At 33.0% G+C, this 16,300-nt stretch overlaps 1 protein-coding gene and 1 long non-coding RNA gene across 3 annotated transcripts; both read left to right on the forward strand.

Moving 5' to 3' along the window:
* Positions 1–1,622: 1,622 nt before the first annotated feature.
* LOC104113100 (GDSL esterase/lipase At5g03610-like) lies at positions 1,623–11,360 on the forward strand. Of its 2 annotated transcripts, none has more exons than XM_033660505.2 (5): positions 1,623–1,780; positions 2,055–2,333; positions 4,143–4,414; positions 9,683–9,986; positions 10,987–11,360. In XM_033660505.2, exons 1-5 carry the CDS (start codon positions 1,735–1,737, stop codon positions 11,214–11,216), a joined length of 1,131 nt encoding a protein of 376 aa, XP_033516396.1. In that variant the 5' UTR covers positions 1,623–1,734; the 3' UTR covers positions 11,217–11,360. The 2 variants fall into 2 exon arrangements, with proteins under 2 accessions (XP_033516396.1, XP_009621488.1); XM_009623193.4 differs by having other exon boundaries at positions 1,624–1,780; positions 10,990–11,360.
* Positions 11,361–12,202: 842 nt separating this feature from the next.
* LOC117280760 (uncharacterized) lies at positions 12,203–12,430 on the forward strand. Its single transcript, XR_004511340.1, has 2 exons — positions 12,203–12,257; positions 12,336–12,430. It is a non-coding gene; the product is annotated as an uncharacterized lncRNA (long non-coding RNA).
* The last annotated feature ends 3,870 nt before the right edge of the window (positions 12,431–16,300 follow it).

The raw sequence follows: 16,300 nt of genomic DNA on the forward strand, positions 1-16,300 counted from the left end.
TAAAATATAAAAATAAAAAATTTGTAATGATATATTTTAGTAATTATAATATAGTTGTAATTTATATAATTTCAAGTCATTAAGTAACTAAGTAAGAGTTTAAGACAATTCATAAAACAAATTCAAGACTTAAAGCCAAAGTGTAATTTAATAAATTTAGGGGTTAATTAAAAGTTTTTTTTGGGGGGGGGGAGGGGGCTATTTTGGGGGGAGGGGGAAAATATGGCCGTTTATAGCCATTGGGAATAACTAAATTTGCAAATAAGGTCGTTGCCCAACTGCTCTATTTCAAAAAAAAAAAAAATTAAATTTACGCGGGACAGATGGGACAAGACCGAACAGAATAAACATGACAATATAGGCCTATCCCGTTTAGAATTAAGTGGGTTGGGACGGGCCGGCCCGTTGGCCAGCCATAGTGTATATATCAGAATGTAAAAATAAGATTTTAATTTGATACGGGCACCTAGGAGACTCACCTTTGTCTTTACATAAGTAAATATTTTAAGAAAACTTGTAGAAAAGAATATATCCCATCTTTTGCAATATGGTTAATTTCCTAAATGACACCACCAATTGGGATAGGAAATTATAATAAATTGGCAGACGTCTTAACTTCCAATGAACTTGTGGCACTAACAAAATGTTTTTGAATTTATTTGGTAAAGGTCCAATGACTAAATTATACTCCACCGGTCAATGTCCCCCTCTATTCTTTTTCGTAAATAACGCAGTATAATTATTTCAAAAAATAATAATCGATAATAATTTTATATATACATATATCTTATTTACAATCAGTATATATTTTTATATATTTGACTAATAAATTATTTATCCTCGAAAGCGGATAATAATTGAAATTGTAAGTGGTTTTAAAGATACGCGGATTAATTTGATACAAAGCGATAAATTAAGTAGAATTGAAAGATAGTTCCATCCTTATTGAAAATTTTACCCTCAACCTGGGCTCGCTATGGCCAGCACCGGTGAACAAGAGAAAAAACTAATAACAGAGAAGATAATAATATATTGCTTTGGAATGCGTGTCACAATTTCCATTGAATAAAAATCATCTCCTTTATATAGTAGAAGAGTTTCATCCTTATTACAATTCTTAAAAAGATAAAAATCTTCTTTTTCGTTAATCATTGATCTGCTGCCGATACGGGCTGAGATCCGCGCCGTGATATCCGGTCGGGCGCGGATATCACGGTCCTTCGTTAGTTGTGTGCAACCATTAGGTAATGGGGTCTCGGAGCTCGAACCGAATCTGGTGGCGTGGTCTCGATGGCTCCGGTGGTAAGTGCTTTGCTTGGGCCTTAACACGAGGGGTATGTCCGGCCGGTCCAGGACATAACGACCCTATGTTGGTTGTGCTAAATTGCCTAACAATGTTCTTCGAAGTCGTTCAAAGCTAGGACTGATTTCGAACCATGACTCGATGAGACTCTTGTCCCGATTTCGGTCCCTTGTCATCATGTCTCAGGCTTGATTTATTTTGTCGAAAACCGGGATGTACCATAAGCCCGATTTTACACATATACACAAATATAATTATTTTTATGTATGCTTAACTTACCATTCATTTTCATCATCATGTATATAAATAGCTTTAGCATTAGTGGAATAGAATCTCACTGTTCTTCTTCCCCCAATTTTCCCTTTCATATTCCCATACAACTCTGCTCCATTTAAAGTTTTATTAAACTAAACTCCCCTCCCTATCAAGCCATGAACTTCTCACAGTTCTTCTTTTTCTCCTTCTTCTTCATCACAGGTATGCATTATTTTTACTTCACTTATGTTTTTCTTGAATAGTCTGTTTGAAATAGTTTCTAAATTAGTATTATTGGATAGCGAAACAAAGTTTGTTGTGAAAACTATTTTCTTCCAAAAATATTTTCCACCAAACACATTCTTATGATTAGTTCTTGTTCTATAGTCTAATAAGCAGAGGCGGAGCAAGAATTTCAAACTTATGAGTTTTGAATATTGGAACCACGACTTCAACCTTTGCTCCTGCTAACCAGTGTTTTCTATAAAATTTATAGGTTTTTTATGGAGTATTCAAGTTCAAGGTTCAACTGATCACCACCATAATCATCAACACCATAGCCATAACAAGCAGCAAAGTGCCATTAATGAGCAAAAGAAGCATCAAATAAATGGTTTTAAGCCCACAAAGATGTTTGTATTTGGGGATTCATATGCAGATACAGGGAACAATAGGAAATCTGTGGCTAATTCTTGGAAACAACCTTATGGTGTTACTTTCCCCGGCAAGCCCTCCGGCAGATTTTCCGATGGCCGTGTCCTCACTGACTACCTTGGTATATATTATTCCATTTATTCTATTTTATATTTACTACTTCCGTTTCATTTTATGTAACGCTGGTCGAAAATTAATTTAATTTAAATTTGTTTATATATTTTTGGAATATTTTACATAAATAGTCGGTCGAACTGCATTTAACATTTACGTTTTTTATTAATATACACAATTATATTCGATTATACATATATTATGTATGAAATATATATTTACGGACTATTTTTAGTTTAAATAATTACGTAACGACTATTTAAGTTAATTGTTATAAAAAAACAGTCTTTTTTACCCAAAAGAGGATTATTGTTGTAATAATCAAATATCTGTAATTTACTTTGTTTCTTGTATGGTGTAGTCCCAGCCTAGCAGCTTTTTTGTTTCTTCCCATGCTATTCTTTTCATCATTATGTTCACTTTATCTTTTGTGTTTATATAAACAATTAATTTTTGTGTTTTCTTTTCTTCTCTTTTTTCATAGTGGGTTGCTACTTACCAATGACTTAAATTTTTTCTTGTTTTGCTTTTTCTGATGGGGCTGGACATCTTTGCATTATTCATACTTTTGTTTCTTTTTCTCTTTTTCTTCATCATCTTGTCAGACCACCACACTCCTATCTTTTTCTTTCTTTACTTCCATTACTTTTCTCTCAATAATAAATCAAAATAGTTCTTGTAATTACTTATATTTCGAAGAGAGCGATAGAGTAAAAGTAAAATTATTTGTGTGATATTTATGAGTCACGGGTTCGAGCCTGAAGTCAACTATTAATATTTGTATCAGATTAAACTGCCTATATTATATCCCTTAGGGTGTGACTCTTCCCCTGATCCTACGTGAATGCAGGATGTTTTGTCCTCCGAATTGTCTTTTTTTTTTAAGTACTTATCTTTCGCTAATTAATACACGTTTGGCTTTATATTTGAAAGTGCGACATTATGAAAGAATTTAGTGCTAAACTAAATTTCTTTTGGTTCTATCATTATATCACTAGTGGTCACTTGTAACTAGTTCATTGCACTTTGTTAGCCCACTTCTGTGATTACTCTACCAACTCATCATGCCAACTCTTGAGTTAGATTATGCGGTGTCGTTTGGGATAAGGATAAAAAAGGACAGTCCGGTGCATTAAGCTCCCGTTATGTGCGGGATCCGGAGAAAGGCCGGAGCACAAAGGTCTATTATATGCGGTCTTACCCTGCATTTTTGCAAGAGGCTGTTTTTACGGTTCGAAGTCGTGATCTCCTGGTCACATGAAAATAACTTTACCGGGATAAGGATACTAATTCCGACATAAAATTTAAAATTATATTTATCACATATTTGACTATAGGTATTAGCTAATACTAAAATAAATTTTATATCAAAATCTTGGTATTAGCTATCACATAGTATAAGTTATCGAAATTATAATTTCTGGATATCCCTACTCTAAACCAGACGACCCTAAGACTTCAAAATTTTCTCAGCCAAAATTTCCACTATCCTTCATAAGAAAAAAAATCATTTGAATTTACGTGCGCTTTGTAACGGGTCCACTTGCGCTCTTTGTATATCTGCCCATTTTATATGATTTTACTTAATAATATACATTCATACTATATGTATAATTTAACCTATTATAGCAGTTCGCCAACCTTATTATAGAAGACTAGTTTGACATATCATGATTCATGAATAGTTACCGTTATTATTTTTTAAGTGACCTGTTGTGTATAGAAATTAAACTCTGAATTAATTACAAAGATAAGTTTTTAATCTTTTAGCTTTTTATATATGTTCATTACTGATGCAATTGACATGAACAAGCAGCAAAATTCTTGGGAGTGAAATCACCAGTACCTTACAGATGGATGAAATATGCAACAAATCGGTTAAGATATGGGGTAAATTTTGCATATGGAGGAACTGGTGTATTTGATACTTTAGTTCCAGAGCCAAATATGACAACACAAATCGATTTTTTCCAAAAATTGATGGCTAATTCAGTCTACACAAAGGCAGATGTGCAGTCTTCATTGTTCTTGCTCTCTCTTGCTGGAAATGATTATGGTGCTTTCCTTGCTAATGGTGGTACTCCTCAGGTACTTTAATATTATTTATTATATGGTTAATAAATAGTAAATAAATTTAATGTGCATGCATAGAATATAAAATATAAGAAAAATGATACTGTATAGCCGTTCTTAAAATAATAGTGAAAAAAATATATAATAATTTACATTTCTGTATATTATATACAAAAAATACAGTATAAATTTTATGCACTTTTGTAGCTAAAGAATATAAATAATTTCGGCCGCAAGCTGAAAGATGTCTTTGCCCTAGAATATACCAATTTAGTGTGCCTAATCCAATAGCTAGAAGTAGTACTAGTTTTCTAGAAAAGCAAAAATTTTAAGTTTTGTTGATTGTGAAGTTTCTTTTAAAGATTAATCTTCTTTGTTTTAGATTGAAAAAAAAAACGATTATGCTTTGTCAATTGTGAAATAAACTTCACGTTATCATCAAGTTGATTAAGACTTTGAAATATTAATAATTGTAGTTGAAGAACCCTTCTTTGTGAAAGTTCTATACATTAATAATGTATAAAATATTTATACTATTAGATTATTTATAATATATATATAGGTCAAATGGTCTTGTGGCCTTAATACTTTTTCATTTGAACATTCCATTTGACGGAATGTATATTAATGAACACAATGTCAAGGTGCGTGAATAGTATTATTTTTATTAAAAAAGTATTATAATTAGAATAAAATATAAAGAAAAAAAAGACCTTTCCCTCTCCCTCCCACCTCTCTCATCTTCCCTAGCAAACTCCTACCCCTTTCCGTGAATTTTTTCATTTTCTATCCTAATTTCCCTCCCCCTCCCCGTTCTCCGTTCCTTTTTTCATTCCTCTTTTCCCTTCAATAATCTTTTTTTTATTTGCTTAGTCTCCATTCACCTTTTTCGTCCCAACCTCTCTCAACCACCGGTGCTCAAAAGAAAGCCTGAGCTTTGTCGTTTTGTCATCCATCTTTGCCAAAACAGTAGCATAAAGGGGGCAAATTTTTGCAATGGTATTGGACGACCTCCACTTGTTCAAACCCAGGGATTTTTATTGATTTTTTATGAAATTTCAAAATTAATTTTTTTTTGTTTTCGTCTAATCACGACTATAGTGGTGTTGTTAATTTGATTTAGAAATAAGTGACAGAAAGAATAATGAAGTAAAAGAGAAAGGAGAAGAAAGTAAAAGAGTAAGGAAAAAAGGGAGGTGGGTTAACGGAGAAGAAGGCGGGATGTATTTATTAGGACTCATTCCGTCAAGTTGAAGTGTTCAAATAGGAAAAATATAAGTTCATGTATCGGATTTGCAAACTGATACAAATATAAGTGACCACGAGGCCATTTGAACTAATATAGATTATTCCGAAGTAATAGTGATTCCTATATAGGAAGAGCCTGTTTGGACATAAGAATTTTTTCACTTTTTTTTTTGAAATCTGGTCATAAAATTTCAAATTTTCACTTTGGAATTTTTCGAAAATTTGAAAAATTTCAAAAAACTGTTTTTCAAAATTTTTCACTCAGACCACTCACAGAAATTCAAAAACAACTCAAAATTATATTCATATGCAAACATAATTCTAATATTCAAATACCATTATCACTCGAAAAACAATTCACTTATTTTTTATCTTACAATTGTTATTTCAAACGCCTACGAAATGACTACATCATACCATAGGGCAAACTTTGGATCCCTCAAGGATTTGGCTTCTTTCATCATTAAAAATCATACACGAGGATGACTGTAGATTTTGGTCCCACCTTATAAGCGGTACGTACTGCTTTGGCATGGACTGGTAAAACACGAGATAGGTAGAGTTGTTATTTTTGACAGACTCTCGACTTAGTAAAAATATAGTCACATTATTGAAAAAAAATACAGTAATGAATACAATAATTAAAAAAAAAGTAATTTAAAAAAAGAATAACAACAACAACAAGATAATAAGATAACCAAAGTAAAAGAAACAACCAATAATACTAAAAATTTAAGTATAAGAAAGTACGGCAATAATATTAATACTACAGGTATAATATTTAGAGGTATATAATTAAATTACTTTAAATACCTAGATGTTAAATTGGAATATATCCGCCTGTGATTTAACATGTTGTAAAGTTATCCGTCTTATTTTTCAGATTCGGGTATATATACTATGGACAAACTATAGAAATATTTGACATATTTTTTTATTAATCCGTTAAAAAAAGAATAATATATTTTTACTATTTTACCTATTTTATTTATAAATATTATAGAATGTTTAAGACCACAAATCTTAAATGTTCTATCACATATAAATATTATGGCATGCTTAAGGTCTTAATTTTTAATTTTATTTTTTTTCTTAAATTTCGTATCGAGTTAAACTACGTCAAAATTGAAAGGTTGAAACTAAAAGCATATAAATTTTGTGAGTCCTGAAATAGTAAGGCATCTTGTATATTAGTGGGTGCTGACACCAGTAATACAAGATTATAGATGTTGACCAACCTACTCTTCTTTGGATTTTATGTAAAATTTTAATCTTGAACAAATTGTAAACGTTGGGCCTTTCAGCTACTAAACACTAGAATAGCTGAATTAATTTGCTAGATTAGTGGATCATCGCTAATCTTAAGCCGATGGTTTTCCAGAAATAACTTCTCTGTCATTTTGAAGGTAGGGGTTAGGTAAGCATACACACGATCCTTCCCAAAGCTCACTTGTGAAATTACATTGGATTTGTTGTCGGTGGTGGATCATCAATAACCATAAAAATACATTAAAGAAATTTGGTTCTTTCCTTTTTTTTTTTTTTCCTCCTTGGCTCTCATTTAGGACCCGTTTGGTCATAGATTTTACCAAAATAAATTTGGGTTTTATTTGGCAAATACATGTTTGATTATAGATTAAAATCTCAAATTCCAAATCCCAACAATAACAACCCAATATAATCTCACTTGTGGGTATGGGGAGGGTAGTGTACTTTACCCCTACCCTGGGGTAGAGAGGTTATTTCCGATAGACCCTCGGCTCCCTCCTTCCAAGAACTCTCCACCTTGCTCTAGGAGTGACTCGAACTCACAACCTCTTGGTTGGAACTGAAGGGTGCTTACCAAATCCCAAATCCCAAAATTAGCTCAATAGGTGGTTTTGGGCCAAAATATCACTATTATATTTTTTTAAAATTTCCCCAAACTTTTATATTTTATAAAAGAGCCTACCATTTATTATTTTGTAATAATGTTGTTTCGTCTTCTAAGTCACCTGATATTGTATTATGTAGTTTATTAATTTTGTATTAAATTTATTTATGTTCAGGATTATAGTTTGCGATAATATAATGAATGTTATTGATAATGGTACTGTTGGGTATTTGTGATAGTTTTTAGAACTTGTAGGTATAAGTCATGTTTCATGTTTTTCCAAAATAAATTTGGGAAATATGTTTTGAAAACTGATGTCCAAACACATTTTCATCTTCAAACCAAACTTCATCCAAATCAGGTTTTTCAAAACAAATTTGGAAATGTATGGCCAAACGTTAGCTTATTGGCTCAACCTATTTTGACCCGCCCAAATTTAGCCCAAGCTGTCCATTTGCCACCTCTAATCACCAAGTATTTAAATATTTTTTCGTTTAATCATCAACTATTTGGTATTTATTGGTTTGAGCCAAAGGAGAGCTTCTCTACTAAGTGGGCATTTGGATATAAGAATTGTAAAATTTCAAAAAAAAATAGTGAAAAAAAAATTAAAGTGAAAATGATATTTGAAAATTAGAGTTGTGTTTGGACATATTTAATTTTGGGTTGTTTTTAAAGTTTTATAAGTGATCTGAGTGAAAATTTTGAAAAACTGCTTTGAAGTATTTAAAATTTTCAGAATTTATCTTCAGTAAAAATTAGAAATTAAAAGATCTCATTCATTTCGTAACACCAATGCCCTAAGCACTTGAATCGAGATAAGGTGTAAAGTATTATTGTCCTTAGAACTGAAATGTTCAGTAAACTGTTGATATCTGCAATAGAAGGACATCTTGTAAATTAATGAATGCTGACACCAGTAGAAGAAAAGTTTAGACCTTTGACCAACCTGCTTCTCTTGGATTTCTATGTACAATTTCATTTGGAACAAATTAAATTATACTGGACCTACACCTACTACACTCTAATTACTAAATAACAGTTTTTTTCTTTCTTTTTCACTCGGATTTATTCTTAATTGGGTCACGTGTCACCCTTTTCCTGGATATAAATTACACTCTAGGCTCCAGTTATGTGCCAGACAAGAAGTCAGCTTAGGGTTCAATCGAACCTATTAATTTGGATTTAAATTCTATATTTGTCTTACGAAATTCATTCAATATATATAAATTATTAATTTAGAATTCAATAACTTAAAAAGATTAGAATTTTCGAATTCATAAGCTTCAAATCTTGATTCTGCCTATGGTGCTAGACCAAGAAAACAACAATAAGAAAATTTAAAAAAATGTCTAACAATAAGAAAATTTAGAAAAATGTTTACTTTGTGGTCAACATATTAAACTGGCAATCTTAGATCTCAAGACCCTTGGGGCTCGTTTGGTACGAGGGATAAGAGATAATTAATTTCGTAATTAAATCTAAAATGAGTTTATCCCACGTTTGATTGAGATAAAATCGCGGTATAAGTAATCTCATGATGAGTTATCCCGTGATTGTAATGTTATTTTATCCCTATGGAATGGTGAGATAATAATCCTAGGATAACTAATTCCAGGATAATTAATCCTGAGATAACTTGTTTCTCAACCATACGACCCCTTAGCATGTTACTCTTAAACTGGTTCAAGATTATTCACATTAATTGATGACCCTTTAATATGTCAATTTTTTTCTTTCTCTCTATACATGGGAAACCGGGGGTTGAAATTGGGAAAATGAATAGAGGACGATGAGAATTGAACTCACACATATGTATGTATTGCGTCGAGAACTTTAACTTATGTATACTTACATTGTAAGAATTTTAACGGTATTAATATAATTTAACCCGACACAACAAGTTGTCTGCTTTATCTTTTTAGTAACTAGTTCCTCTTATTATGAAAAGTTACTTGTACTTATCTTTTAGGTAGAGCCGATGGTCTTTTAGAAATAACCGATATATCTTCATTAGGTAGGGGTAAGGTTTGCGTACACTTTATTCTCCCCAGATCCCACTTATGGGATTTCACCGGGCTGGCTTGTTATTGTTACTTATGTTTTAGGTAATATGATAATATAAAAAATTAAGCTCTTATACATATGCCATTTGTGTGTAGGGTTTTCCTGCCTTTATAACTAGTGTGGTAAATCAACTAGTTGTAAACATGAGACGAGTTAATGGATTTGGTGCAAAGAAGATAGCAGTAACAGCTTTGGAGCCCTTAGGATGTCTTCCTCAAAGCACAGTTTTGAATTCATTCCAACAATGCAATGCAACTGAGAACACAGCTGTGGATTTCCACAATGCATTATTGCAACAAGCTGTGGCAAAGTTGAATAATGAGACAAAGGATTCTACTTTTGTCATTCTTGATCTTTTTAGCTCATTTACTACTGTGTTGGAGCGCAAAGGAGTGCCAGGTATTGAACCATTTTCTCTATAGTTATTTACTCTCTTTTTTCATGAAATGAGCTAAAATGAAGCGATATGCACTAAAAAAAACTAGAATTAGCTACGAACTTCGTCGTTGATCTGTCGCTAAATCGTTTACAGTTAACATAATTTCTTGATAATCTATCGCTAATCTGTCACTAAATAGGATTAGCGATGAATTTTTCTATTTAGCTACAGAGTTTGGCCGTCGCTAGTTCTTGTTCTTTAGTAGTGATGATTCATTTAATTAATCCCATCTTAATTAGTATTGAGACGTTATTGTTCTATTCTTTTCTTCCTTGAGCCGGGGTCTATCGGAAATAGTCTCTCTATTCTTACGGTAGGGGTAAGGTTTGCGTATACACTAATCTCTCCAGACGTCACTTGTGCGATTATACTGGGTTTGTTTTGTTGTTGTTGTTAATTGTTCTCCTTTTTCTCTTCTTAAGGAAATTACAAATTGGAAAGTCGCACACATGTAAGCCCATTCGCATATGCATATAGATACAGACCTATTTATAACCTTGAGTCACCGAACCCTATAAATTTCGGCAGAAATCTTGTGTATGTATATGTATATACTTTGAAAATTATTAATTTAAATCACTTGGAACCTGAACACTAAGAACCTTCCGATTGTTAAAATCCTGATCAGCCTCTGTATGCACACTAGCCCAAAAAGGATCCTTTTGTCTTTTTTGTTTATTCTGATAAAAGTGAAACTTAGAAACTCTTTGCAATTAATACTTGTATTTGTTATACGCCATATTTAGTAGGCACCTAAATATTTATAGTAGCAATACCATGAGTTTTAATACATGGATAAGCATATATAAAAACATAACTGTCATTTCAAAACCTTTAATACACATAAAGCAAACAGTCGATAAAAACTAATTACAATATTACTAATACACCATATTTCATATTATTCTTATACACCCCCTACCAAACGACTCCATACTTATAAACGCAGTATTTTTTTAGCAGGAAGTACAAGGTTTGAGACACCATTGAAACCATGTTGTATGGGAATAAGCAATCAATATTCATGTGGAAGTATGAATGAGAAAGGTGAGAAGATGTACACAGTGTGTATTGATCCAAAATCTGCATTTTTCTGGGACAGAGTTCACCCTACTGAAGCAGGATGGCGGGCTGTTTATACTGCTTTAGAATCAACTCTTACTCACAAACTTTTTTTACCTTTCTTTTAGGTTTTGTTGTGCTGTGTGCTATGTAATTTCTAGCTTTGAAAGTTTGTTTTATATGTTTATTGTTATGTTTTATTAGGCCTAGAGTTTCTTTTTGTACTTGGGAGTCCAACAAAATAAAGGCTTCTACCACTTTGCTGTTCTAAATTTTTGCCCGGCCTAAGTTTTATAATCTTTTTCAAGAACATTATTAAAGTCTAATATGAAATAAATACCACCAAGAGTGTAGTGGGATTGGTGAGATCTTTTCACCCGAAATAAAAAGTCTTGAGCTGAGTACTGGAAATGAAAAACTCTTGGTAACAAATGCATTCTCTTTTAATGTACCTTGCGCAGCATAAATTTCGGGGGATTTGCATATATACCTAGTTTTTGGGTCATATTTTAACTTATACTTGCTTTGCAAAAAATATTGCAAGCGTACCCACTTTTCGGGTAACTTCAAACATACGGGCCTGAAGTAGTAAAAAATTATGTTTGAAGTTTGAACTTCAGAATGTTTTGCTTGAAGTGTAGCCTTATCAAAACAAAACTTTAGATATTTTTGCCTGAAGTTTGGCCTAACCTGCAAAGGCAATCACGCAAACTTCAGTTCATAGTGCAATGGTAAACTTCAGTTCAATAAAACTACAGCATGTTTTGGCTGAAGTTTTTGTTTTGTAATTGCTGAACTTTAACATTCTAGGAGCTGAAGTTTTGTTTTGTAATTGCTGAACTTCAGCTTTCTAGGAGCTAAAGTTTTGTTTTGTATTTACTGAACTTCATCATTCTAGGAGCTAAAGTTTTGTTTTGTATTTGCTGAACTTCAGCATTCTAGGAGCTGAAGTTTTTGTTTTATATTTGCTAAATTTCAGTAGTCTTAGAGCTGAAGTTGTGTTCTGTCTTTCTTTGAAGTTAGTTGACTTTAAAATATAAGCCAAATTGTGCTGAAATTTTAACTGATTTTTTTGATAATGTTCTGAAGTTATTTTTTCTATCTTTTATTTTTCAGTTCTGCAGCTCTTTTCTGTCGTTTTTCCTGCGGATGATATCATAAAGCAAGGGGTAAGCTAATTTCAAGAGATCGCGAGAGCAACTATTGTGTATAATAAATTTCACATGCATGTGCCATTCTTGTGGCAGGTAACTTGGAAGAGAGGACATGTAGTAGTCAATTGCTGTTGTATGTTTAAGAAGGATGGATCAGGAAAAGACACAAATCACACCTACTTTAACCAGCTTGTGTAGTTTTATTTACTCGTTTTTCAACATAGAATATGGTAGTTGATAAGATTTAATAAAATCTTTACAGATCCAATCAATAATACTTATACAAAGTCTCATGTGTTTGAGAGAGAAAAGAAGAGGAGGAAGAAAGGAGCGCATAAGTCAGGAGGAAGAAGAGGAGGCGTCTGAAGTTATCAAAATTAGGGTATAGGTTAAAGAATCTTAAAAATATGGGTATAGGTTAAATGAGGGCGACTAAATAGGGCGCCCCGTGCAATTATTACATAAATTTCGATTAGTCGGGTCCGAGGGGTGATAATTTGAGCCCAAACTCATTTGACCGGTCCAACCCGTTCAAGGTTGGGCTAGTCAGACTCGCCAATTTGTTGAATTTAATCCACCACAACTCATTTAAGGTTTGGCTGATTTTTAGTCCAAATTGATCAATGAGTAACTTTGCTAAAATATATAAAAAATTATTATTTTTTGTATGATATGTTATATATGCCTTAACAAAAAAAAAAAAGTCTTAGTATTTGATAATTAAACAATTCATAAGAAAACAATACACATTAAATTAAGCTTGGTAAGAGTTGGGTGGGTTGTGCTATGACCCAAATTTTAGTCCAACTTGACATAACCCATCTCAGTCCAAGTTACTTTTGGGCGGGGTTATTGACTTGCCTATTTATTGACTCAACTCATTTTGATTTGCCCAAAATCAGCCCAACCCGCCCATTTGACACCCCTAGTCGGATCAATAAATGTCGAATACTAGATGATTTAATTTTAGATCTATTTTTGTATTCAAAAAAATAAATGGAGACGTTTGTAAATATCTAAATTTTAATGGATCAAGCCCATATGAAATTTGGGCTAAATCCGAGTTGCTTGGAGGCTACTCTACTAAAAATCTACCTTGGAGGCTACTCTATCCTAACCCTTAGTCACTCTTGTAAAAAGGGTTACATATCCCCTTAAAAAAGATATCTCGAAATATGAGATCATATCTTTAATCCCATAAACTCATGGGATATTCACAAAGAGATCAAGATGCGGCCGGATAGACATAATTTCATGCAGATCAAATACATCCCACGAAGGTTTGCATCATCCTACGTTCGAAAAATAAGTTGTTCTAGCCCTCAAATCACGGAGATAATCAGGAGAGAAGAATCAAGGGAGAAACAGAATTGTACCCGCATCATTTTATCAATAAAATTATATTTCTTCATATTTATACCGTGGTTGCAATTTATTTTTGTATCACAAATAATTTATTGCAAACAAATTCTTGGTGATTGAAAAGTTGAGATGAGAGGTAGAGATTGTCCCACTGGACGTGGCAGAATTTGTTGACAATAAAATTGCGTCAAGAAAAATAGTCGAAATCGAAAAATATCGCAACAATCGTAGTATTTGATTTCAAGTAATATGTGTGTACAATCTCTATGAATCCTATGATTTTTTTTTAAATAGTAAATAAATTCAAGGGTCTTTGAGCTTGATCTCGAATCTATATTTGTTGTCACGAACGATGATCTTGAATTCAACTAGCACGAACTTTGATTTGAAATCGTACTCCTTGAATCTTGATTTGTTCTTCGTTCTTGAGCTTGAACTTGAACTTGAACTTAATTGCTTGAAGCTTGAAACTTGTAGAAAAATTTGCGGCGTTGATCCACGAGCTCTCTCTTGCTTCTTGTTATAATTTCTGTGTCTTTTCTGGGTTATGAAGAATCCTATTTATAGTTGTGGGAGGGAAGAGTTATGATAAGAATAAACTTTTTCCGACCAATCAAATTGAAGTGTGACAAGGCCGCATTTGATTGGCCAGAACATGTCACTTGCACAGTGGCGCAGTTTCATTGGCCATTTAATTTGACTTGACATGCTTTGTCATTTTGACACGTGGCATAATCCTATTGGCTTTTTTGTTTGACTTGACGTGCCATGTCATCTGACACGTGGCACCAAACTGAGCTTATAGGAATATGGCATCATGGGCTTAATAAAATAGGCTCAACACTTGTAGCCCAATGAACTTGGACTAATTTATTAAGTCCATCTATATGAGACTTATATAATTAATTCAGGAGAAATTTTCAGAAACTACTATTGTTTAGCGTTTATTAACTTCCTATGGCCACTATATGCATAATTACTTCCTATAGCTACTATTCAGTTGTTATGGTAGTGTATTCTCTGTATTCGCGCTGCTGTATTCTTGAATACAACAGCAAAAAACACTTAAAATCAGGAAAGTTCAGCTGTACGTGCATGTATTCGCGCTTTATATTCATGAATACAGTAGCAAAAAGCACCTAAAATTAGAGCAGTTCAGATGTACGCGCATGTATTCACATATATTCGCGTTGCTATATTCATGAATACAATAACAAAAATTGCTTAAAATCAGGGCAGTGCAGCTGTACGCGCATGTATTCACATGTATTCGCGCCATGTATTCATGAATACTGATGTTAGGATAAAAATCCATATTTTCGCATGTAATTTCCCTTGCATTATACCTCAATCTTGTTGACATTGGTGTAAATATTTGTGACTCGTGCTTAATAATGGTGTTTATATGTGTAGGAGTCAATTTGAAGTGATTTGATAAGCTTGCATGCAAAGTAAAGTAAAAACAGAAGAATTTGGAGAGAGTCTGAGTTTGGTGCCCAAGTTGGTGCTAGGCACCAACCAAAACGCCAAAGGTAGAATAGTGAAAAATTCAGGTGTCCTAGTTGGCGCCAGGCGCCAAATGAGACGGCTAAGAGCGTATTTCGTCCTAATTTGTCTAGGACTTGGTAGTTTCGACCCTACACGCCCCCAATATATATAAAAGGGATTCTAAACCTATTTCTTGGGGGATACACTATTTTGGAGAAGAAAAAGTCTGCAGAGCACGGTGGAGCAAGAACCAAACGACAATTCCCTCAGTTTATCTCTGTACTTTGTAGTTTAATGTATTTGAACATCATGATGATTGTTGATACATTTATGAGTAGATAAACTTTCTAATCTAGGATTTGATGGAACCTATTGGAGGATAATTTTCTACTACGTTTAATATGGATTTGCCTTTGATTTTTCTCTACTTGTTCAACTACGCTTACATTGTGGTTGATTGAAAAGCTCTCAATCGACTGTACCTATTTAGTATATATTGCTTGAAAAAGGGTACATATTTAGGTAGTTGTTGAACAACATCACTTCTAACGTATATGAGAGATCAATATGAAGGGTTTAAATGTGGGATTAGGAATAATGAAACCTTGGTGTGATCTTAGTGAGCGGTGAATTAGTGCCAGGTAGCGTAGTTCGGAAGAATATGTTTAGTAAATTGTGGTAGTTGCTCAGAAGAGAATTACGACACCCGAAGTACTCACGATCGGTAGAGTATATTTAGGCAAAATTAAAGAAAACGTAGCGGGAAGGATTCCGACAATTGGAGAAATCATAACTCTAGACCTCCTTAATCTTATCTCCAACCCTTAGTATCCCTAGTTGTTAATCTACTAATTTAATCTGTTAGTTAATTAGATACAGGAATATTAATATTTATGACTTAGGAATTGTTCGAGCTTGTCTTTTTAGTGATAGTAAATAGTTGTAGCTAAACCTTAGTTCTCTGTGGGATTCGACTCCAGACTTTTAGACCGAATTATATTTGCAGCGACCGCTAGACCTCTTATGAGGCATAGTTGGGCATGATCAAATTTTGGCGCCGTTGCCAGGGAACTAACAGTGTAGCTGTAGGTGTACATATTGTTAGGTTTCAAGTTTGAACTTTATTTTGTTTTGTTTTATTATTTTATTTTATTTTATTTTATTTTATTTTATTTTATTTTATTCTACTTGTTGATTTTTGAAACATG

Source organism: Nicotiana tomentosiformis, chromosome 7 (assembly GCF_000390325.3).
Source record: "Nicotiana tomentosiformis chromosome 7, ASM39032v3, whole genome shotgun sequence".
Lineage (NCBI taxonomy): Eukaryota > Viridiplantae > Streptophyta > Magnoliopsida > Solanales > Solanaceae > Nicotiana > Nicotiana tomentosiformis.